At 39.9% G+C, this 26,070-nt stretch overlaps 1 protein-coding gene and 1 long non-coding RNA gene across 8 annotated transcripts in view; one reads left to right on the forward strand and one right to left on the reverse strand.

Moving 5' to 3' along the window:
* The window catches only part of LOC120715342 (zinc finger protein 260-like), a 39,372-nt gene that overhangs the window by 9,982 nt on the left and 3,320 nt on the right, over positions 1-26,070 (forward strand). For 2 of the 7 annotated variants that reach the window (XM_040002263.1, XM_040002264.1), the window contains exon 4: positions 1,385-2,639. In XM_040002263.1, coding sequence (XP_039858197.1) covers positions 1,385-1,764 — 380 coding nt within the window. In that variant the 3' untranslated portion in view covers positions 1,765-2,639. Of the gene's footprint in view, positions 1-1,384; positions 2,640-7,690; positions 7,954-9,486; positions 9,697-10,152; positions 10,381-14,613; positions 17,862-22,132; positions 22,465-22,981; positions 23,198-24,908; positions 25,131-26,070 lie in introns of those variants that run through there. The other 5 variants (XM_040002262.1, XM_040002259.1, XM_040002261.1 and 2 more) reach the window with 5 other exon arrangements.
* LOC120715356 lies at positions 5,333-15,558 on the reverse strand. The gene is made up of 3 exons (XR_005691610.1): positions 15,549-15,558; positions 12,421-12,428; positions 5,333-5,441 (listed from the first exon to the last, which is right to left on the reverse strand). It is a non-coding gene; the product is annotated as an uncharacterized LOC120715356 (long non-coding RNA).

Consider the following 26,070-nt stretch of genomic DNA (forward strand, 5'->3'; position numbering starts at 1 on the left):
CCAAAATTTCTGGCCTCTCAGCTAAGTCTTGTCCATCAAGGTGGTTCTTCTTTTTTGTGCCATGCATTTATGAAGCGGTTGCTTGGTCTCTCCAATGTCCAAGAAACTCCTATGCGTCCGACAAGTGTGTCCTCCTTTTACCCAGATTTGAAGGATGGGTCGGGTGTATACTTCGTGGCCCAACATATCCTAGAATTCGTAGCGTGGCCCACCCAAATCCAGTTTCCATCAATGGTGGTAGCTACTTAGTTTTAATATTACTCTGTCTGGGCGACAAAATAAACTTTTAAGAGCCTGGCCAGTAGCCATTCAGGCATGAGGGCTTGTTGTTCTTGGTCACAGGGATGATTGTGGATCGTTTGAAGCCACCCATAGCTCCAATACCATCCACATAAGTTTTTGAACACCTGAGAAAATCAGTGTTAATCTTTGGTACAGAAGCCTTTGTTTGCAATTACAGAGGTCAAAGGCTTCCTGTTGTTCTTGACCAGGTTTGTACAGGTCTCCACACAGATCTCTTCTAGATCTGTCAGCTTGTGGGGCTGTCACTGAGCAACACAGTTTCAGCTCCCTCCAAAGGTTCTTCCAGAGGACTTAGGTCAGGAGACTGGCTAGGCCACCCCAGAACCTAATCTTAAGATTAGAGGGTGTCTATGTATTATGTGGAGCCGTGCAATACAAACAATTTTTTTTTTTTTAGAAATAATACAATGTGATTTCCTTAATTGAATGTGAATTTCAGACCCCTCCATGATTTCTAAGTGGGAGTACTTGCAAAGAAACCTCTGGCAGACTCAGGGAGGAGCCACTTGCACAAGTGCAGTGTTCAAATACTTATGTTCCTCACTGTATATTGTCTTTATTTTCTCATCGTAGATGATCTGTTTATATTAATTAATGTGCGATATCTGTAATTCAACGTCAGAGTTTGAAAAGAGTTCAACTGTTTTAGATATTTACTGAGCTGACGCATGCACATTAAAACAAAGACTCAACAGTCACCCTATATCACACAAATTCCAACAGAGTAATATTTATGAGAAGAAGGAAGGAAGAAGACAATTGTTTCAATTTAAAATTTCCGCCCAATCGATTCTCTTTTTGCTTGGGCAGTTTAAAGAATTACATGTTTTCTCTGCAGCATGGAATGGAAAAAATTATTTAAACAGATTTTATATTCTGCTTTCTGGAATATACAATTCCAAACTTAAATTGATCATAAGAGGAGTGTCCTCTGCAAAACAGCTTGTCCCTCCAACATGCCTTTAATTGGTATATCTGTGCAACATGCTTACCATGTGGAGACCTGCTAATGGTTACCTTGTAATTTCTCAAATGTATGTCTTTTTTTGCTTTTTTTTTTTTTTTTAATCTGTTGCTTCAGATTTATCACCACATGACTGTAAGGATGAGGGAGGGCTCACAGATCAGCAGGTCTGCAACCGGAAGAACAACTCCACTCTGGACCAGGAGGATCCTTCGCAGATTAAAGGGGAACAGGAGAAACTCAGTACCACTCAAGAGGGAAAACCGCTTGTACAAAAGCAGGAGACCGGAACATTTACTGCCTGTAAAGAAAGTGACCACAGTGAACCAGGACCAAGCAGTGACCAGCTCCTTTCTCACAACTCTACTGACACAGATCAGGACGAAAGAAAGGATGATAATTCACACAGTATAAAGTCAGCGCAAATTGTATCGGGACTGACAGTTCAAAATTCCAAGACAGCACATTTATGTAGCACCTATGGGGAAAAAATGTAATTCTAAACCAAACTTGAATCAACATGTACAAATTCACAAAGGTGGGAAACCACATTCTTGCGGCACCTGTAGGAAAAGATTTCGTTTTATGTCCCACGTGAATAGACACATGCAAAGTCACACAGGTGAGAAGCCACATTCTTGTAGTACCTGTGGGAAAAGATTTCATTATAATTCAGACTTGACTAGGCACATCAAAACTCACACAGGTGAGAAACAATATTCTTGTAGCACTTGTGGGAAAAGATTTAATTTAAAATCAAGGTTGAAATCCCACATAACAATTCACACAGGTGAGAAGCCATATACCTGTAGCACATATGGGGAAAGAGTTCGTCTAAACACACAGTTGAAGGGACATATGCAAATTCACACAGGTGAGATGCAATATTCCTGTAGCACTTGTGGGAAAGGATTTCATTTTAAATCAAGGTTGAAATCCCACATAACAATTCACACAGGTGAGAAGCCATATTCCTGTAGCACATGTGGGGAAAGATTTCGTCTAAACCTACAGTTGAAGAGACATGCGACTTCACACAGGTGAGAAGTCTGAGTCACAGAGAGGGCCCAAACTGTCCAAAGTTGTAGAATCCCCTAATTAGTGAAATTTATAGCTTACATTTGTTAGTGCAACTTGTTTTAAAGGCATGAAAATCTGTAGTATTATTAGGGCTGGACATCGTCACTGATTTCTCGAATCGATTCGATCCACGATTTGATTTGAGTCCATTTGAATCTGGGAAATTTTGCCTCAGTTAGAAATATTATTATTCTGATCACGTATCAGTACATATCCATATCTTTATATCTATAAAAAGAAAGCTGACACTTGCGAGACTTTATCAAAGGTGTAAGCGTCACAGCTTTGTGTCAAAGTAATTGAGGATAAAAGACAGAAAAACATGAAGGCAATCAGGGGTGATTTTAGCCCATTTTTGGGGGTGCTTCAGTGTTTCAATATTTATCTTTTATTAGATGTTCGTGTGGTTTGGTTATTTGCCTTTTGGTTGAAAGTACACTGAGAGGACTTTTTGTTAGTGATCTTAATAGTATTTTTTTTCATATTAATGTAATTTTTCATCTAATTGAATACAATCTATTTGTGTATGATTGTCAGTCCGAAGAGGGAGAGAGGAAAGAGGAGAATGTGAGGAGAAAGTACAAGGTCAGGAAGAACCAGGTAAGGAAACAGACAGGGAACAGTGACAGGCACAACAGAAACTGTTAAACTGACAAAGAGAAAAAACAAACAAATTTTACTCACACAATCTGGAAGTTGTGTTCTCTCTATATTAAAGCTGCTAAACAGAATCTGCAAAACAAACTGGGTTGAAACATTTTTGACCCTCTTTAACAACATTCCAACTTCACGTTATAATTGATTAAGGAGTAAAATTAATTATATATTTTTATGTGGTTCAGCCACAACTCTACTAAAACCTCAGCCAGTAATAGGTAGGCCAACTTTTGGACCGTCCAGTTGTCTGTATGACTGCCGCAGTACGTACGTGAGGAGCTGTAGAGAGAAGCAGATGCTCTGTTTATATTCTAAAAATGTTTTCAGCTTGTTTCAAAGATTCTGTACAGCAGCTTTAAATGTTTTCCAAAAGCACACATACACTTATCAGTGTTTCTCAAACTTTTTACAGTGTGTACCACCTGATTAAAAATGTCAAGCTCTCCTAAGGACCACTATGAAAGCATGAAACTCATAAATCTTATGAATCTAACACAAAATTAGTATTATTAAATTGGTCAAATTCGGAGTGTTTTTTATGCATCTGTATTATATTATACATGCACATTAAAAGTGAATCTCTATCCAAAAAATGCCCTCAGTTTACTTTTTACTCACTATGAGCGTCACTCATTATTCTCCCCCAGTAATTAAGGTTAGGATGTGTATTTTTTTTTTATTCCAATCCATTCTTCTTTTGCAGCATTTAAATAACCTTTATCTGATTTTATGGTTTTGTTACAGACAAAAGTTATGATGACTGATAACAGAGACGAAGACAATAGACGACGAGGACAGGGAGGATGCAGGGACTGACAGAGACAGGCAAGAAGTCTCATGCTGACGAGTAAAGTGTATCTTGGCTGGCTGGGCAGCTCTCTGGGTGCTCAGCACCCCCAAAGCTCTGATCCTAGAATCGCCCCTGAAGGCAATTTTCCTGGCATGGGATTTTATAGCAGATGACCTTTAAAAATATTCTATGTAGATCAAAAACAAAAGAAAACCATTAATCAACATATGAACATTAGCTGATACTGCTGAAATGAAGCAGAGCAGAGTTACAGAGGTGACCCCAGGTCCCTGTGAGTGTTCAGTGTTTTTCTGCTCCGGCCTGGTCTGTTCAGGTGGAGCCCGGAGTCCACACCTGCCTCGTTCATCTGTTCATCATTGCCGGCAATCATCAGGTGTATTTAACATCAGTGTCTCCTCCAGTTCTCTGCCAGTCTGTCAGCTATCCTATGGTTGTCACCAGGCCATGAAGTCTCTGTTGTATGTTTTGATTGAGACTAACTTTGATCTCTTCTCCCTCCAAGCAGTCATGACAGGAGCCCATGTCACACTGAGTTACTCACCTCTTCCACTTGCTGCTGAGCTCACTCTGTGGAATACTCACCTGTCTGGTATCACGCTTGTCTGAATTTCCAGTAGATTACTTCTGAAGCTCTGAGGACTCAAAAATGCAGAAAAAATATAGAAAACTAAAAGAACTGAATGTTGACCAATCCATGTGTTCTTCTAGAACAGGGGTCGGTAATCTGCGGCTCCGGATCTGCATAAGGCTCTTTCATCCTTATACTGCGGCTCCACGTGGCTTGGGAAAATAGTATTTAACTGAAGTGCATTTTATTTGTGTTAGTTCTTTTTTTAACTTGTGGTTCTAAATTGGAAGATTATTGTGATCTTGAAATTCAAAAGTAAAATTATGTTTTATTATTTTCGTTGCTCAAAATATGTGTCACACTGGCAGAAGCCGGTATACCTCCCAAAACGCTGTGCATTTATTAAGACTTTGAACCCCAGTTAGGGCTAGTAAAGAGAAAAATGTACACATGAACATGCTTTTCTGCATCTCTTTATTGACCACTTTTCCCACACGTCTGCTGCACACACACAGCCAGCTGTAGCTTTCCAGCTCACAGCCCGACACATACCAACTCAACAGCAGAGAGAGCACAGACTTTAAGCCAGCGAGGAGTGATTGTGGATGCTGCTCAGGCACGTTCGCATCCCCTGCAGAGCATTGCAGACCACGCCCTGTCACACACATTAACCATATAAAATAAACATTTATGCAGATATTTTAATTTGTTTAAAAGAGACTTTCAACTGGGTGTCTTTCTTTTTTGTTATATTTTTTTAAGAGTTCAAAATGTGTGTGTTCATTACATAAATAAAATGTAATTTTCTCTTTAGCACTTCATGGATTTCATAAGCAACACACTGTAGTTGTTTATACAAAGCATAAAAGTAATATATATATATATATATATATATATATATATATATATATATATATATATATATATATACATACACACACACACACAGTGTTATCTTCATTTTAAATGTCAAAAAGTATTTGCGGCTCCCAGTGTTTTCTTTTCCGTGGAAACCAGGTCCAAACGGCTCTTTGGGTATTACAGGTTGCTGACCCCTGCTGTAGAGTGTAGTGGTGTTTTTAATCAAGTCCAGTTTATTATCCATGTATACTTCAAGGTATTTTTAGTCCTCTCCAACCTTTTTTGCGCCACGGACCGGTTTATGCCCGACAATATTTTCACGGACCGGCCTTTAAGGTGTCGCGGATAAATACAACAAAATAAAACCAGTACCGGTACCGAAAAAAAGAAGATTCATTAATAACACACGTGAAAAGACCCAGGAATACAGAGTTAACGATAAAAACGCTAACAAAATAACGCTGAAAACCGATAAAACCCTGAAAACCATACATTTCACACCTGAGCCTCAACTCTCGTGGCCTGGTACCAAACGACTCACGGACCGGTACCGGTCTGAGGCCCGGGGGTTGGGGACCGCTGCTCTATAACGTCCACATCGATACCCTGGATTGAAACAGGGGTCACAGGTTTCCTGGTCCTCCTAAAGTCCACAATCAATTTTTGGTCTTCGGTCACTTTGAGCTGCAGATGATTCTGCTTGCACCACTTGATAAAGGAGTCAACTACAGCCCGGTACACCGTCACATCACCCTCACTGAAGCATCCAACCACCGCAGAGTCATCAGAAAACATCTGAACATGGCAGGTCTGTGCAGTGGCTGACGTCTGTGATGGGGAGAGGGCAGTTCCTTGTGGTGCCCCTGTGTTGCTGATCACCTTGTGAGACACATAATGTTGAAGAAGCACATTTTGTGTTAGATACTCAAAAATCCAGGACACAGGAGAGGCATCCACTTGCATCTCAGTCAGCTTATCTCCCAGGACGGTTGGCCTGAGAAGCCGGAGAAGCTTCTTTCCACAGGCGATATGGTCTCTCAATCACACCACCACATAGTACTGACCCACACATATGGTTTTTACACACACTGGACATTCTGGACATTTGTTTACATTTGTTTACATTTGCCATCTTGTTATTGATTAATCAAATCACTCTATCACAAGTCGCTTAAATAAATCACTTTTAAGCATATTTGCACTACAGGACTGCACTACACTACAGACACTACAGACACTTAAATATGTGGATTGCACAACCCTGGACATTACATTTCTTTCATTACCATTTATTACTCGTACAGCTGCTCTTATTGTTCCATATTTCTTCATATATTCTTATATATTTTCTATATTGTGTATTTTATGTATTGTGTATTTGTACTTGTATTTGTTGTACAGTTATTTTATTTGTAACTTTAATTTTTATATTTTATTCTTTCCTAGTTAAATTTACCCTTCATTTTAATTTTCCTATTTATTTCCTATCCTATTCATAGTCTTTTATTTTAGGTTGCAAGCAGTTGTCTAAGCATTTCACTGCATATCGTACTGTGTATGACTGTGTACGTGACAAATGAAATTTGAATTTGATGGTAATAAATGCACTGGAAAAGATAAAAATGACCCTCACACTGCTTGCCAGCTGGCCCATATGGGTGTAGACACAACTGAGTAGGTAGATGATGGTGTCCTCAGGTCTGAGGTGGGACTGGTAGGCAAACTGAAGGAGATCCTGATCTGGCCTGACTATATGGTACTGCATAAGACAACTCGTGAAAATAACATGTGTACCAAACTTTTTAACATGAAGTGTCTTCGTAAGAAAAATGAAGAAAAGGCTAGTTTCTTTCAGATTGTATGCTGAATTGAGCAAATATGACTAAAAATTTTAGACATTGTTAAACGTGGGTATCTTTCATTTTTAAGACCTGGGTAAATCTCAAAACATCACATTTTTACTGCTCACCTTCGGTTTGCACTGAGGTGGAGTGGGGGAGTATGTGTAGCAATCACATACAAGAATATTATCTGTCTCAGGTCCTCGTTCCTCCAGAGTAGGAGTGTACCTGGATCACAGAGCAGGTATTTTGTCCTTCTACAGCGTCTCTGAAACCATGACTCTCCTCCACAGAGTCCAGACCACATTCACTCAGCTGCTTTATGCTGGACTTTCTCGTTACAACGCTGGAGACATTGCTGAGTTCATTAAAATGAAATCGACCCTTTTCTGTTTATTAAATGTACTATTGTCTGTGTTTCAAAGAAACAGAAAACACTCTAATTCACGAAGCTTTCATAATGTTTTGAGCTTTGATCTATATTTTAATGTTAAATGATAAATTCTTTATCCAGGTTTCTCCAAAGTACCAGACTTTATGTCAGGACTTGATTTTTGTTAGACTGACCTGATGAGGGCAGTATTACGCCTTTGATACTTCCAGCTTAAGATCGAAGAAGAATAGCGGAAATGACGTCACTGAGCGCTTGCATCGCGAGTTATATTTGAAGACTTTGATTTCAATGTATCAGTTGTTGTCGCAATAATGTCTTCAGTCCAGTATCTGAGAGAGGTTATCAAGGAGAGATTAACTGCTGCCGCAGAACAAATCTTCTCAGAGTTTGAAAAAACGATCGTCCGGTATGAGGAGGAGATCCGTCAGCTAAGACCGCTGGATATCAGACCCGGGATAAAGTCGCACAATACAGGTGTGTAAATTTGTGGAGGAATGGGGGTTGCGGGATCCTCGCGGGAACTCAACTCTGCTTAGATTTTACCATGTGCGCTTCACACTACCGTAACTTATCGACTATTTAAGCTAGAAAAAGAAATTACAGGGTTACTGAAAGAAGAGAGGCTGAGTTTTACGGGGATATTTGGTGTATTACGGTAGCACAAACCGTTCGCAAGCTACTGCTGTCTGAAGAACCAAGATTCACTAACGTAATCCCTCGACCATTTGGGCAAGAGAGACATTTCAAACGGTTACTGAAAGACACGAAGAAGAGCTTTACGAAACTTTACGGTGCATCATTAGAAAACACGAGCAGTGACGGTCCAATCACATGTATGGAAAAGTGGCAACGCTCCAAAAAGGCCTCGAAATTTAAAAAACTGAGTGGCCATTGCTCACAAACTTTATTGTACATATTTAGTATAGTTGATGTTGTGTTACGTTTGCTCCTGTTGAATTAATGATAGGTTTGTAGCTTGAACCTATTCGCTGGAACGTTTAAGACAATATAATTACACAGCAAGCAAGACACGAAGTAGCCAAAGTTCTTCATGTTTCTCGTGCGCGGGAGAGAACCGGACAAACGCCGTTCCTTCGCTTGACCCCAGTTGCTCTCGTCCGCTCCCCCGTAACACTGCTCTTTTATTGAGGTTACATGAATATACATAGGTTCATTAACATATGACGTCTACATACAAACAAAGAGTACCGTGTGTGACCCCATAAATGACTTCCCTAAACCTGCTGGTCTGGAAGTCCAGCAGTTCATCTAAACAAAAGGCACTTAGCCTAAAACAGATATAGCCACGTTTATCCTACCATAAAACAATAAGAGAAGGTACGACCTCTCCCATGCTCCCAGAGTGCTCTGGAATGCACACAAAGTTTGCAGACTATTATTAAGGATCAAACCTCTACCAATCTAAAACTAATTATAAAACTCTAAGCATATATAAGTAGATATTTCTAAGCATAAATGACAATCAACAATACAAAACCTGACAATATCAGTTTCCACTTAACTATAAATCTGAAAAAAAAAAACAGTCCTTTTTTTTCACTTTAAACTGTTGTTTCATTGCCATAACAATACAGTAATGTAAAATGAGTGCCAGGGGGCAAAAGTATTCACTTTTAGTTTGATTTCTGGCCAGTTTACAGCCAAAATGACCAAAAATTACCAGGTGGCCTAAATGATGCTTGGTCAATAGCTTTCATGATCATATTCAGATCATGCTGCTGTTCATTTGTTTATTTTGTTTGTTTGCACATTTTGTGACGATCACTGGCGGTCACTTTTAAAAATTAGACCCCAGACGGCTTTAAGGTTATCAGTGTCGCCCAGTGAAAAAATGGCCAGGAGTGAATGTTTCTGTGGCAACATCTGCAAGAACGCAAGAGGCCGTGAAACCATAAGCTTAGTTCTCAACTCCCTTTTAATTGTTCTTGATCTTTCTTGTGATCACATTAGTTACTGATTTCTTCTGTCCCTTTGCTGAACACGAAGGTGATCAGCAGGTCTTTGACCAGGAGAGGAGCTCCAGTCTCCACCAGCAGGACCCAGAGCCTCCACAGACTAAAGAGGTACAGGAGGAAATGTGCAGCAGTGAGGAAGGAGAGCCGCTTGAACTGAAGCAGGAGGCTGAAGAAATTGATGTGTGGACCGGAGAACAGCTGGATTTGTTGTGTAAACCTGGAGTAGAGCTGACCACAACAGGTATGTAAAACTGTAATATACAGATTTCATAATACTGAAATGAATAAGACTCATATTAAAACATCAGGCGATGATATCAGAGTTGACTCCTCAGGAAGAGAGCTCACAATGACACATGCATTACCACCTGGCATACTACCTCACCTAAGACGTGTTTTCTGTTAGCACAGTAAAATAAAAACTGGGTTTAAAATTTTCTGTTGTTTAATAAAAAACAAAAATTTCCTCCATATAGATTTAAGTCAAGTTGACCCAGAACTGTATGCAGAATGTAGAAAAATACCCACAAAGACCAAGTTGGAGTAGCGAGCTGTACGCCTCATAAATTATGACTTTCTGTATGTAAACAGAATTCTTTGCTGTTCACTGCATGAGAGAGAATATTTAAATATCGCTCACATATCTGAGAGACCTGCTCACAGTGTTAATTTTTTCTTGTGTGTTGTGTCCGTCAAGACCTCCCACAGCAACATGATTGTAAGGAAAACTGTAGCCAGGAGAGGAACTCCAGTCTCAACCAGGAGGACCCAGATCTTCCAGAAACTAAAGAGGAACAGGAGGAAATCTCCCTCAATCAGGAAGAAGAGCAGCTTTCAATGAAGCCAAAAACCAAAGATGTCATCGTCTGGACTGGGCAGGAGCTGGACATCATGTGGAACCCTGAAGTAAAGTTGGAAAGAATAGGTATGCAAAACTTTAGACAGACTCAGTTTTGTGTTAAGAAATCTAACTCCTGTTGGATCCTTATCAGACCTCAGAGGTATGTTATAGAGACACATGGAGAATCTAAGGTCCAACTGCAATAAGGAAACATGATGTAATATTCTAAGAGCCAAAATGTCTAGCCCTCACAGTGTCGCCCTTGTCAGGACTGTCCTATGTTGGAAATAATTAAGTTGAGTACAAGAGAGAGGAAGGCACCCTACAATGAGTTGACACATCAACTTTTTAATTATTCCTGCATATACATTTTTGCCATTCATATTGTCACGAGTCTTTTCTGTCGCGAGTCCGTCTCTCTTGTTTGTTTTTGGCCCACTTTGCACCAGAAAGAGGAAACCAGTGGATAAACAACAGCAGCACATTTAAGCTTGATAAGCTGTTGTTAGAATTTATTTAATATTAATTTCTACACCAGGAGCTTTTTCTACGTAGCTGACGGCTGTAACTGTGCAGGGGTGGATCTAGCAAAGTTTAGCCAGGGGGGCCGATAGGGCATTAACAGGGAAAAGGGGGCACAAAGACATACTTTTCTTTCTTATTCTCATTTAAAATGTCTAGCTTTTAATAAATAATTATCTGACACCCAAAGTTTTAATTTGATGTAAATGTATAGAAGTCCATTACTGTATATAGTAACTATTAAGTCTAATATATATATACCTAACTAATATATAAGCTATAGTACAAATATGTAAGCTATAGTACTTTTTCCTTTGGGAAGGTACCATCTGTGCAGTCTGCAATTTTGTTGAAGAAAGATGTTGAATCTATTTAATATTTTAATATATTGAAAAATAATTGATTTCTGTGCATTTTTTTTTTCCACACTGCATCAAATTAAGGTTGATTACGTCGATTAAGCATCATGAGGTGGAGCGTGAGGGGTGGTTCCCTATTTTTTATTTATTTATTTTTGTTGTTGCTGGGAGTTGGAACTAGGGCTGCCACGATTAGTCGACTAGTCACGATTACGTCGACTATTAAAATCGTCGACGACTGATTTATTAGTCGACGCGTCGTTTGAAGCTTTGTAAGATCACAAAAGACGCAGGAATGAGTAGTAGGATTTAAGAGTGTCATAACAGACTGAAACTGAAGATGGCAGCACTGCATGGACAAGGATGCCAGCTGCCGTTAAACCCCGAAGAAGAAGAAGAAGCTGTGTCCCATAATTCATAGCGCAGCCCAGCGCAGTTGTCAACAATGGCGGCAGCTAGTTAGTTTTAATGTTACTCTTATTATTCTTTCTGGGTCACAAAATAAACGTTTAACATATTTTCAGGCGAGAATGTAGCTGTGTAAACCTCAAATATCTGCTTAGTTTATCAAGACACCACATATTTTCAAAAGCGCTCCGATATTTTCGGAGACGTTTGTTACCCATTAGCTCGATAGTTAGCCGGGAGCAAGGCTCACTAGAGCCGTGAGAACACCGGACTCCCGGCAAATCGTTTTCAAACCCACCGCCGTCTTTGGCTACTCAGGTTAAATATATATAAGTCACTTAGATAACTTAAAAATGTTATTGTTTGGCTTTTTTTTAGTATTTTATTTGTTCCTGAGTAAATCGGTTTGGCTGAGATTAAAGTTATAGTTCTTACGCATCTGAATAAATGTCAAGCAGACAGCTGATTATCAGAAGTGTGAGATGCTCCAGAATATACTCCGGTGTCCCGTTATATTTTAGATAGCAAGGAGCAGACGGCTGAGTTTATTAAACTTCACCGAAACAATCTGCAGATGTCATTAAAATTTAATAAACTATCATCTTGTCTTTATTTTTAGTTAGCACATACCTTAAACACTTCAAGCTGTAAACTAATGATAGTTATATAAGAGCAGCTGGATGCTGGTGCAATAGGCTGTAGGTTTTACGTCCAATGGATTATGATCTGATTAGTCAACTAATCGCAAAAATAATCGGTGACTAGTCGACTATCAAAATAATCATTTGTGGCAGCCCTAGTTGGAACCCTATTAGTTAGGTTGCTTAACATTTACGCTAAGTACTCTTTAAAATACCAGAATAGGGAGGATGGTGTAGGTTTGAGTATATTAGATTGATCAGTATTGCTGAACTATGAAATTTTTTTTTTTTGCATACAGGTATAACAGAATAGCTTTAGTGTAGTTGTTGTTTTAAACTTGAGTATGAACTTATACAAAATGCAGCAAGATATTTAAAAAAACAGTTTTGTTGATTAAAACACACTATATCGGATTCATATCGGTATCGGCAGATATCCAAATTTATGATATCGGTATCGGACATAAAAAAGTGGTATCGTGCCATCTCTAGTTTTTGGTGTGCCACCAATTAAAACTTTTAACTCGCTCAACCCATCTGGAGTACAAAATGAACAAACTTTGGACAAACTGCCCGAAATGCATTGACAGAGACATTTCAGGGATTTTGACAGAACTAGAAAAATATAAAGGCTTTAAACAAGATGAGAGGTAAAACTAAGGATGTAACCAAAGCCGTGTGCCGCTTGTGGAGACGTGTCGTGCGAGCAAAGTGCTTAAACACGACTAACTTGCATGAGAACGTACGTGTCCACCATCCTGCTCAGTATGCTCGGCTATCACCAGCTTCTACAGCTCTATCAACAAGCACTTGGGCGCACTCTGAGGAGGGTGCATTTATTTGAAGATGAAAGGGGGTGCTGTTAAAACAGCACTATTTATCTATTTATTTATTTATTTATTATTTTTTGACTCCTTCTATTAGCTCCATCATTAATAGCAAACGTACTCATGGGCAGATAAATAAATAAATAAATTGCCCGTGTAAAAACAATCTCCTATGGGCTCAGCCTATCGTCGATAGTCTATATATGCATTCAGTCACACAACCCTAATAGTTAGGAAGGATTTTATGTGGCGGTAAGTTCTGCATTTGCTTGTGTGCAGTCATATGGCATTATTACAGAAAAGTGTCCCATATCCTTTTTAATCAACTCCCACTATGATTTGTGGATAAATAATTCTTTAGCTTGTGTAACACGACCTTTTTCACTCATTCCCAATATGTTTTATTCATATAGGGAAATAATCCCAACAACGGTGTCCTGAAGGCTTTATACTGTAAGGTAAAGACTCTACAATATTAGAAAGAAACCACAACAATCGCACAACACCCTGTGTTACGTTTCCCTAAAAGGTCCGGGAGATGAGGGAAAGTAACAAAAAGTGTCCGGGTTGAAAAAAGGAGGTGGGGAGGCAAACTGGTTAAATTGAAGAGTTTTATTAATGTTTCTCTTAATAAATGGTAAATGGCCTGCATTTATATAGCACTTTACTAGTCCCTAAGGACCCCAAAGCACTTTACATATCCAGTCATCCACCCATTCACACACACACTGGTGATGGCAGCTACATTGTAGCCACAGCCACCCTGGGGCGCACTGACAGAGGCGAGGCTGCCGGACACTGGCGCCACCGGGCCCTCTGACCACCAGTAGGCAACGGGTGAAGTGTCTCGCCCAAGGACACAACGACCGAGACTGTCCAAGCCAGGGCTCGAACCGGCAACCTTCCGATTGCAAGGCAAACTCCCAACTCTTGAGCCACGATCGCCCCTAATAATTAAACTAAAAGAGCTGGAAAAGCCACTATCACATTTAGAAGACAACAAAACCCTGGAATTATTAGTCAGAGTAATATTTATGAGAATCTCACAGTTTTTGTTATAGCTGAATTTTTGTGTTGTTTTGAAACTGCCCCTAATGTTTGATTGTTTTTATTTTCATAAATTAGATTTCCTCCATTAAATGATACAAAAACTGAGCAGAAAGCAAGAAGTGAAGTGTTTGAGTTTAAAGTTTCCACCTCATCGATTTTCATTTTATTTTTTTCAGTCAGTTTAAAGAATTCCAGGTTTCCCTTGCAGCATGGAATGGAAAAAAATTACTTCACGAGATTCCAGTTTGGGATAAATATTGTTAAATATTTATGTTCTTTTTTCTGAAATGTATGATTCCAAACTTAAATCGATCACAGAAGAAGAGTGTTTTTCATAGAGTTTGTAAATGAGCAGCCAAAATGGTTTCACTGAGTCAGCAAAACAACTTCTCCCCCAACATGCCTTTTATTGGCTTATCTGAGCGACATGTTTACCATGTGGAGACCTGCTAATGGCTAAGGTTACCTTGTAATTTCTAAAATATATGTTTTGTTTTTTTGTCCCTTCAGATTTTCCACAACATGACTGTAAAGAACAGGAGGATCTTTTGCAGATTAAAGGGGAACAGGAGGAACTCAGTACCACTGAAGGGGGAAAACCGTTTGTACGAAAGCAAGAGACTCAAACTTTTCCTGCTCGTAAAGAAAGTGACCAGGGTGAACCAGACCTAAGTAGTGACCAGCTCCTTTCTCACAACTCTCCTGACACAGATCAGGATGAAAGCAAGGATGATAACTTACACAGAAATAAGTTGGAGGAAATCGTATCAGAGCTGCCAGTTCAAAATTCCAAGACAGTATATTTATGTGGCACCTGTGGGAAAAAATTTAATACTGCAAAAAACTTGAATCGACATATGAAAATTCACACAGGTGAGAAGCCACATTGTTGTAGCACCTGTGGGAAAAGATTTCATCGGAAGTCGCACTTGACTAGACACATGCAAATTCACACAGGTGAGAAGTTGCATTCTTGTAGCACCTGTGGGAAAAGATTTAATCGGAAGGAACATTTGAAAATGCACATGGAATATCATACAGATGAAAAACGATATTCCTGTATCACTTGTGGGAAACGTTATAATGTAAAATCAAGTTTGGAAACCCACATGAAAATTCACACAAGTGAGAAGTCACATTGTTGTACCACTTGTGGGAAAAGCTTTAGTCAGAAGGGGCAGTTGAATAGTCACATGCGAATTCATACAGGTGAGAAACCACATTGTTGTAGCACCTGTGGGAAAAGATTTACTCTAAAGACATATTTAACTGAACACATGAAAATTCACACAGGTGAGAAGCCGCATTGTTGTACCACTTGTGGGAAAAGCTTTAGTCAGAAGGGGCAGTTGAATAGTCACATGCGAATTCACACAGGTGAGAAGCCATATTTTTGTAGCATATGTGGGGAAAGATTTAATGTAGTAACAAATCTGAAAATACACATGAAAAGGCACACAAGTGAGAAGCCGCATTCTTGTAGCACCTGTGGGAAAAGATTTAGTCGGAAGTCACACCTGACTAGACACATACAAATTCATACAGGTGAGAAGCCGCATTGTTGTACCACTTGTGGGAAAAGCTTTATTCAGAAGGGGCAGTTGAATAGTCACATGCGAATTCACACAAGTGAGAAGCCATATTTTTGTAGCATATGTGGGGAAAGATTTAATGTCGTAACAAATCTGAAAATACACATGAAAATTCACACAAGTGAGAAGCCGCATTCTTGTAGCACCTGTGGGAAAAGATTTAGTCGGAAGTCACACCTGACTAGACACATACAAATTCATACAGGTGAGAAGTCGCATTCTTGTAGCACCTGTGGGGAAAGATTTAATCGGAAGGAACATTTGAAAATGCACATGGAATATCATACAGGTGAGAAACGATATTCCTGTAGCACTTCTAGGAAAAGATTTACTCGAAAAAAATATTTAAATGAACATGCGAGAATTCACGCAGGTGAGAAGCCGCATTCTTGTAGCACCTGTGGGAAAAGATTTACTATAAAAACATATTTAACTGAACACATGAAAATTCACACAGGTGAGAAGCCGCATTCTTGTGACACCTGTGGGAAAAGCTTTTCTCAGAAGGGGCATCTGAATAGACACGTGCGAATTCATACAGGTTAGAAACCACATTGTTGTAGCACCTGTGGGAAAAAATTTAGCTCTTCAGTACAGTTGAAAATGAATATAGGAAACCATACTGCATGCTAAGTTTAATTTTTAGAAAATGTTGATGGTAAAACAAAGTGTTTGGATCTTTGGAAACTCAGCGTCTGACAAAACTTTATTTTCAAAAGGTTTTCAGAAGCTCAATTTCTATGTTTACTTGTGGACAAAAAAACTAAATAACTTTTTTCTGACTTTTTTTGTTATTTGTGGGCTTTGACTTGGCTAAAGGTTCTCTTTGAACAGTGCTTGAGATACTTTTTGTCTTGATGCAAAAATAATTTCTCAAAAATACACTAGAGAATATCTGTTTAAAAAATGCCTGTGTACATATCGAGGAATGGAGGGATAGAAGTGACAAAAATGAATTGATTAAATACACCATTAAATAATTCAATTCAATGTGTCAATAAATAGAGGTTTGGGGTAAACGCTGTTTGAGTCAAAACCATTGCTTTGGCTGGGTTGCCATTCTTTTTTTCTGGGCGTTTCTCCACACCAACAACTGGCATGTGGAAACTAACTGAACTGTACTTTGAAATACCCTGTTTGTGTGTCACCAAATACACTTTCAATATTTTTTTTAGCCCAGTCTCATGGCAAAGCCTGTGGGTGTGATAGGAATGATGTGGAATCCAGTAATTAAAGGAAGGGGAAGGGGAATTTACAGGGAATGACACTGTTAAGCAGTTGATCCATTTACTCGAATTGTTTGTGACCCATATATTTATGTCAGTATCTATGTTTATATCATACTTTTATGTGAACACCTGTTGATACCCAGCTGCTGTTTTGAGCTTTAATAATTTGGATCTAAAAAAAAAAAAAAAGTGTAACTTTGACAGTGCTGTTTTCCATTTTGACAGGTTTGTGACATGTGATTGGTGGAAACTAGACAAAGATGCATCTAGTAATTATTTTTATCTATATGTCATTTGGAAGGTCCAAACTGTCCAAAGTTGTAGAATAGCCTAATTACGAAAACTTGTACCTTACATTTGGTAGTGCAAATTGTTTTAAAGGAATAAAAATCTGAAGTAGTATTAATTGCTTCTCACTGTAAAGCTGGCATAACAGCCATTATTCCTGACCCTATGAACTCACCTCAGTCAAAACCTGTCAAAATAAACTAATGGCTAAAGATAATGGCTGAAGAGGTCATTGGAAGAAATCCCAGAAAGTTATGCAAGACAAGTGTTGATTATCAGAAAGATTCAACACATTCAAGGGGCTTAATCATACTGACTCCCTTGATTCTCGTCCTCACTTTCCAGGTCCTCCACCGCTTAGTCACCTGTAACCGCTCAGTTATCCACAGAGTGTCCAGCAGCTGTCTGCAGCTGCAACCGTTGAGCCAATATTCTGTGACACAGTTTCTTCAGCACCTGAGCCCTTCTACAGGGAGTTGATTCGCTGCGGTGGATTCCTGAAGTAATGCTTGCTGATTTTCAGCTGCTCACCACAGTCATTGCCCAATAAGACAGAAAAATTATCCTATCTTGTAGGGCAACTGAGGTGAAGGGTATTAGCATAGGCCGAAGCGTATTTTTCTTTTCACCCACCGGCCTTTTTTTTTTTTTTTTTTTTTTTTTTTTTTTGTGAACTGAATACATAGGCCCTTTTGAAATTGAAACTATTATCAACCCACTAGCCATTAAACTTAAATTGCCTACAGTTCTTCGCATTCATCCTACTTTCCATGTCTCAGCCTGCTGCCCTTGCGTGCTATAGCATAGAGGATGGCACTGGCCACAAAAGATTTGTAAAAATATCCTGAGGATTGTATGACAGATGTTGAAAGACCTCAGCCACCTCAAAAAATAGAGACAACTCTGGCCCTTCCTGTAGAGTGGAGTTGTGTTTTTAACCAAGTCCTGTTTGTTATCCATGTGTACTTCACTGTGTTTGTAGTCCTCCACAATGTCCACGTCGTCCCACTGGATTGAAATAGTGGTCCATGGTTTCATAGTCCTTAAAAGTCCACAATCAAGTCAGGTCACTTTCAGCTGCAGATGATTCTGTTTGCACTACGTGACAAAGGAATGAACCACAGCCTGGTACTCATCACTCTCACTGACGCATCCAACCACCGAGGAGTCATCAGAAAGTCACAATCACAGTGCTCGCCGGCTGGCTCAGATAGGCATAGACACGACTGAGCATGTAGATGATTGCAAGGCGAAATTAACACACATGACAGATGGAATGACGCACAAAAGGTAACCTGTAAACAAGAAGAGGAGACAAAACACAAACGGAGTAAGAGAGACACGAAGAGAGACAAAGCCATCACTGAGACACATAAAGGATGAGGGAGACTTAAACACAGGGGATATGACAGACTCAAACACTGAAGACACGACACTATAATCACCATAGTGGGGAAGGCACAGACATGGAAGGAACCTAAACAGATAAGAACTAAGTAAGGAAACCTGGGGAACATAATACAAAAAGGCATAAAACTTAAAATGCTGGATCAAAAGGCCCAGAACCAGGACAGGACCATATATAATGCAAATGCTCTTTCAAACATATAAAACACATTGTACTCCTTTTAGAAGGAATATCAGAATTTTTCTAAAGACTTGAACCATTATTATTTTATATTTTAACATGGATTTCAGTGCTTTATTATATCAGCACATTTTTAACCTGGTTACAAAGAATTATTATTAGATCGATTAAAGAAAATCAGGAAAATGTAAACTAACAAACAAAACAAAAAACATTTATTGAATAAATCAATAGGCTAACACATAATAAATCCTGTTTATTTACAAATAACCTATATTCATATGTATCATGTTGATAACAACAATGTTTATATTTATAAATAAAAAAGTCACATTTATTAATCATGTAAATAAAACGCATTTATCATAAACATCCACATGATATCAGAAAGAAATTATCCAGTTCAAATCACGTTCACATTTTGAACATCGACGTCCAGGTTGGGTCATGGTTGGACGTTAAAATTGTGGACCAAGTTCAAATGTCTACAGATGTCCAGAGAATTGGTCATGGACCGACAGACCCAATATAAACATGATCTGCACATCTATCTGACGTCCAATATTTAGTAGAGAGAGTCTGACTGTCATGATCTGGATGTCTGAGCTTCCGTGGTATCCGGCCATGGGCAGGGCCTACAGCCTCCCTCACCTGGAGCTGATTGAGTCAATTAGGCTGGAGATTTAAGCTCCTTCCTGACGCTGTTTCCTCGCTAGTTCACCAACAACCCTATGTTGGTAACCAGGCCTCACGCGTCATACCAGTAATTTTCAAGTACTTTACTAGTTCTAGTTGCTCCTGGTTATTCCACAGTGCTGAACAACTCATCCTGGAAATGTGGTTCACCTGCCTGCTTTTTGGAATTATGTCCTTGCCTCACCTGCCTGCCCTCAAACTACCATGAAACCTTTAACACTGAGGACAGCCGACACACACCACTAATCCCACCTGGACCACAACACCTCTCCTTCAACGCTTCATCTCCCACCTGCACAGTAAGACAAAGAAATTCATAGCCTCCACTCTCTCCAGAACTCCTCACTGGCTACCATTTTAACACTGCTCTCCTCTCTTCCAGCGGGTACCTAATCACCAGTCCAGCTCCCGTTGCTTTCTTGGACCCGTCACTCTGCTTTTACTCCTCTCTCCGAGCCAAGACCTCACGCCCTGTTTATCAAGCCTTTAGTCGAGTGCCATTGTAAACATTATCCTTGTGCTGGTTCGTAAGCAAATGCTTCGAGAAGCTGGTCAGGGTCTTCATCTGCTCTGCACTACCCGACTCACTGGACCCTCTACAGTTCGCATACCGCCACAACAGGTCCACTGATGATGCCATAGCCCTGACACTACACACTGCCCTGTCACACCTGGAGAAGAGAGACACGTATGTGAGAATGCTGTTTGTAGATTACAGCTCAGCATTCAATACCATCGTTCCCTCGAAGCTGGACAGGAAACTGCAGGATCTAGGACTGAGCAGCTCCCTCTGCAGCTGGATCCTTAGCTTCCTGTCTGACAGACGCCAAGTGGTCAGACTGGGCAGCATCACCTCATCCCCCATCACACTGAACACTGGTGCTCCACAGGGGTGTGTACTGAGCCCTCTCCTGTACTCACTCTACACCTACGACTGCACAACCACTAACAACTCCAACATCATTGTGAAGTTTGCAGACGACACTACAGTGGTGGGTCTTATCACCAATGGTGATGAGACGGCTTACAGGGAGGAGGTCAGCGCCCTGACCCACTGGTGTCAAGACAACCATCTCACCCTCAACGTCGCAAAGACAAAGGAGTTGATAGTGGACTTCCGGAGGTGCAGAGAAGTACACACCCCCATCACCATCAACGGCGCTGCTGTGGAGAGAGTGAGCAGCTTCCGGTTCCTTGGTGTACATCTGGCTGAGGATCTTACGTGGTCAGTACACACAAACAAAACAGTGAAGAAGGCGCAGCAGCGCCTCTTCTTTCTCAGGAGACTGAAAAGATTCGGCATGAGCCCCCGCATCCTCAGGACCTTCTATCACTGTGCCATTGAGAGCATCCTCACTGGATGCATCACCACCTGGTATGGCAACAGCACCGCCTACAACTGCAAAGCTCTCCAGCGAGTAGTGCGGTGCTCTGAACGGATAATTGGAGGTGAGCTTCCCTCCCTCCAAGACATCTACAGGAAGCGCTGCCTGAGGAAAGCGGGGAGGATCATCAAGGACTCCAGTCACCCCAGCCATAAACTGTTCAGACTGCTTCCATCAGGAAGGAGGTTCTGCAGCATCCGGTCCCGTACCAGCAGACTGAGAGACAGCTTCTTCCACCAGGCCATCAGACTGCTGAACACGTCATAGACACCTCAGCTTCACTACTGGAACTTTAACATTATGCACTCCACACTGTATATAAATGCCACTTGTTTTGCACATATTCAACTCTGTATATTTTATATATTTTATTATTATTATTATTATATATATATTTTTTTAACTATTTAATTTGTAAAAATGTGTATACACACACACACACACACACACGTAGGAAAATATTTAGTATACACATCCAGAAATGCATACACTATTATATATTGTACATATATTTATTAGTTTCAGGTTGGCCATTCTTGTATTTTGCTCGTTTGTGTTGTTGTGTTTGCACATCTCTGTTGCTTGTGGGGCTCGCACACAAGAATTTCACTCGCATGTGCTGTGCCAGTGTGCCTGCACATGTGATGTGACAATAAAAGTGATTTGATTTGATTTGATTTGATTTGTTATTTCACTTCCACTACATGGACTTAACAGAGAAATCAAGAGACCCTCCTTTATCAAACAGATTGTAAATAATTATAGTTATGATTATAATCTATGAGGACATCATTCTTTGTTATGTTAAATGTTGGAAAAAACTAAAGATTTTTCCATTAAATCAAACTTTAATCAATGAATTTTCTTTATTCCACGATATCCCTTATAATCGCGTGGCAAAAATATCAACCTAGGCTAAGAGAATCTGAGTGTTTAGAACAGAACAAGACTGTTGATGAAAACAGCAGGCACACAGTAACATCAAGCAGCACGGTTTAACCTGAACACATTAAAAATGTCAAAAAAAGGGGGGGGGGGGGACTTTAAATATTTTAATATCTTTCTATCAACAAAGCATTCTTACTTTACTGCTGCTGTGATGATAATAAAGCAACAGTATGAGTGTGAGGCATGTAAGTCAGAAAGGGTTAAGCATGGTTTGATGGTCTGCAGAAAGAAACTTTATGCACAATGAATTGGTCATTTGAAACCATAAATTCTTTATCCAGGTTTCTGGAAAGTGCCAGACTTGATTTTTGTTGGACTGACCTGATGAGGGCAGCAATGCGCCTTTGATACTTCCAGTCTACCGGAAGTTCAATAGAAGAAGAATAGCGGAAATGATGCCGTTCAGGGCTTGCATCGTGAATGAGTTTTGTTTGAAGAATTTAGTTTGAATGTATCGGTTGTTGTAGCAATAATGTCTTCAGTTCTTCATCTGAGAGAGTTTATAGAGGGGAGATTAACTGCTGCCGCAGAACAAATCTTCTCAGAGTTTGAAAAAACGATCGTCCGGTATGAGGAGGAGATCAGTCGGCTAAGACTGCTGGATATCAGACCCGGGATAAAGTCACACAGTACAGGTGTGGGGATTTCTGTTATTAGTAGTAAATTCATGCGTTGATTTACAATAGTTTTTAATATAATCAGCCAATTGACTTTTTGCAACTAAGATATGCAGAAGAGAATCTCTGAATACACATAACTAGCATTGTGTACCTAATAAAGTGACCACTGAGTGTACATTGATTAGTAAAATGTTAGAAAATTAGCATTAACATATACCGGCCTTCTTAAAATGCTGTAGGTTTTCATTATCATATTCTGATCATCCTGTTGTTCATTTGTTTGTATGGTTTTTTTTCTTTTATTTATTTATTTATTTTACATTGTGTGGTAATCACTGGCAGTCACATCTAAATATTGGACCACAGTTGTGCAGCTGCAGGGTTAATAACAACACCCAATCAACAAATGACTATGAGTAAATGTTTCTCTGGCAAAGTCTGCAAGAATGGAAGAATCCATGAAACCATAAACTTAATTCTCCATAGGTGACTATTGTCACTATTTTCTTGTGTCCCTTTGTTGAACACGAAGGTCTGGATGAGCAGCAGGTCTGTGACCAGGAAGGGAGCTCCAGTCTCAACCAGCAGGACCCAGAGCCTCCACAGACTAAAGAGGAACAGGAGGAAACCTGCAGCAGTGAGGAAGGAGAGCAGCTTGAACTGAAGCAGGAGGCTGAAGGCATTCATGTCTGGACAAGGGAAGAGCTGGATTTGTTGTGTAAACCTGGAGTAAAGCTGACCACAACAGGTATGCAAAACTGTAATATATTATTATTATTATTATTTCATAATTCAGAAATGAATATGACTCGTATAAAAACATCACATGATGATATCAGAGTTAACTCCTCATGAAAATAGCTCACAAAGACAGGCGGTGTGCATTTCTGCCTGGCATGCTACCTCACTGAAGACATATTTTGTGTTAGTACAGTAAAATAAAAACTGGGTTTTAAATCTATATTTTATTTTCTGCATATAGATTTAAGTCATGTTGGCTCAGAACTGTACGCAGAATGTAGGAAAACCGTTGAGGCAATGAAAAATGTGGATATTGGCCACAAGGACCAAGTTGGACTAGTGATTTGTACGCCTCATAAATGATGAATTTCTGCATATGAACAGAATTCTTTGCTGTTCACCGCATGAGAGAGAATATTTAAAACACCTTAAACACCTTAAATATCACTCGCATATCTGAGAGACCCATTCAGCTACTTTTTAATCCAAAATGTAATCAGCCTATTACATTGCAGCAGTCAGTGCATTTCGGCATGTAGATGTGATCAAGATGACCTGCTGAAGTTCAAAGTGAGCGCTGATTTAAATCACTTTGATTGCGGTGTGGGTGTTTGTGACAGACTGGCTCCACTGAGTGTTTTAGAAACTGCTGATCTGCTGAAATTTTCCAGCATCTGTATGATTTGCAGAGAGTAGTCCGAAAAATAAAAAATCTAGTGAGGGCAGTTCTTTGGGTGAAAACTCCTTGTTGATGTCAGAAGAGAATGAACAGACTGCTTCAACCTGACTGTCCAATAAGCACATTTTGCAACTAAGATATGTAGAAGAGCATCTCTGAATACACATAACATGTTGAATCTTGAAGCAGATGGGATACAACAATTGATTAGTATAATTGGTTACAACACCGTTACCTTAAAATGACAGTGAGTTCACTGTACTTAGGTCACCAGCTCTCAACCTCATAGAGCACCTTTGGGATGTGGTGGAACACAAGATTTGCATCATGGATGTGAAGATGACAGATATGCAGCAGCTGTGTGAAGCTCTCGGGTTAATATAAACCAAAATATCTGAGGAATATTTCCAGCATTTTGCTGAATCTCTACAAAGAATTAAGTCAGTTCTGAGGACAAAAGGGGGCTCCAATCTAGTACTAGGAATGTGTACCTAATAAAGTGACCAGAGTATTTTATTAGTAAAATATTAAAAGATTAGCTTTCATTGTCATATTCAGATCATCCTGCTGTTCATTTGTTTGTGTGATTTTGTATGTTTGTTTGTTTTTTTTATATATATTGTGTGCTAATGACTGGCAGTCACAAAAATTAGCACTTTAACACTCTCTAACACCTTCTTGACAGTTTAGCCTCTGTTAGAATCACTGACAAACTCTTAAACTGGTTTAAATATTTTCTCTCTGGCTCCTGTCGGTTCAACCAAGTCATAAAATGTAAATTCCCAAGAATTCTCATTTCCAATGCGGCGTTCCCAAGAGATTCTTCTTGAGATCTCTGGAACTCCTTCCCACCAGACATCCATTACATTGACTCTCTCTTCACTTACAAGCAAGCAGAATATGAAATGTTTGGTTTGTTAAATATGAGAAAAAGGTCAAGTTGCTAAAGCTTAGGGAGACTCGGGGTCAGAATATTGACTATGTTGACATTTTCTTGTCATAACATTAGTCACTATTTTCTTGTGTTCTTGTGTTGAAGATGAAGTTCTGGATAACCAGCAGGTCTGTGACCAGAAGAGGAGCTCCAGTCTGGACCAGCAGGACCCAGAGTCTCCACAGACTAAAGATGAACAAGAGGAAATCTCCCTCAATCAGGAAAGTGACCAGCTTTCACTGAAGCCAAAAACCAAAGATGTCATCGTCTGGACTGGGCAGGAGCTGGACATCATGTGGAACCCTGAAGTAAAGTTGCAAAGAATAGGTATGTGTGCTTCCTAAAGTCCTCAATATATCTACACTGTCTTCTGGGCGTTCGGCACCAGGTTGTTGCGGCTGCACCAGGACACCAGACGTTCAGCCTCCATCCTGTAGACGGACTCATCCCCGTCCAAGATGAGTCCAATAACGGTGGTGTCATCTGCAAACTTAATCAGCTTGACAAACTGGTGGCTGGAGGTGCAGCAGTTAGTGTACAGGGAGAAGCGCAGAGGAGGACCAGGATTTGCCATTATTAAAACTCACCCTGGCACAATGCTGTCCTTGCAGAAGTGGATATAGGAGGTGACAGTGTCGTAAACTCATCCCAGCCTTTAGAAGTAGCCCTCAATGTGTCCCAGTCTGTAGATTCCAAGCCATGCGTCTCTCCTCCACAGCCTCGTTACTCCAGTTTTTTAGTCCTCACAACAGGTTTGGAGAGCTTCAGCCTCTGTACGCGGGCATCAGAATGATCATGAAAGTCAGAAAGTCCGAGTGCAGCACACGGCACAGCGTGATAGGCTTCGCTAATCGTGCTGTAACTGTGATCCAATGTCCTCTCCTCTCTGGTCGAGTATACTGTTTATATTTGAAAGCTCCTGGCTCACATTGGCTTTTTTAAAGTCCCCAATTTTGAGGAAAAGCAACCTTTTAGCAGAAAGGGGAGGGGCGGCTATCTGCTGCAACCAGTTGGAGGTGAGTGGAGGGGGAGGAAAGCAGAGAGTGCCAGAATTAAATTCTATAAAATGTGATAGTGGTGTAGTATAAACACACAGCGCGAAAAGAGGTGAGTGAAGAAGAAACACTCGGGCACCATGGGAAGCCCTGAGCAGCCTAATCCTATTCATTTATATAAATAAAATTGAATTGAATTGACTGCTCAGGAAATTTATGGTTAATCTAAATAAAAATGTACTGCACTAGGTGTCATGTAAAGGTTTTGACTA

Source organism: Simochromis diagramma, unplaced genomic scaffold (assembly GCF_900408965.1).
Source record: "Simochromis diagramma unplaced genomic scaffold, fSimDia1.1 OVJJ01000688.1, whole genome shotgun sequence".
Classification (NCBI taxonomy): Eukaryota; Metazoa; Chordata; class Actinopteri; order Cichliformes; family Cichlidae; genus Simochromis; species Simochromis diagramma.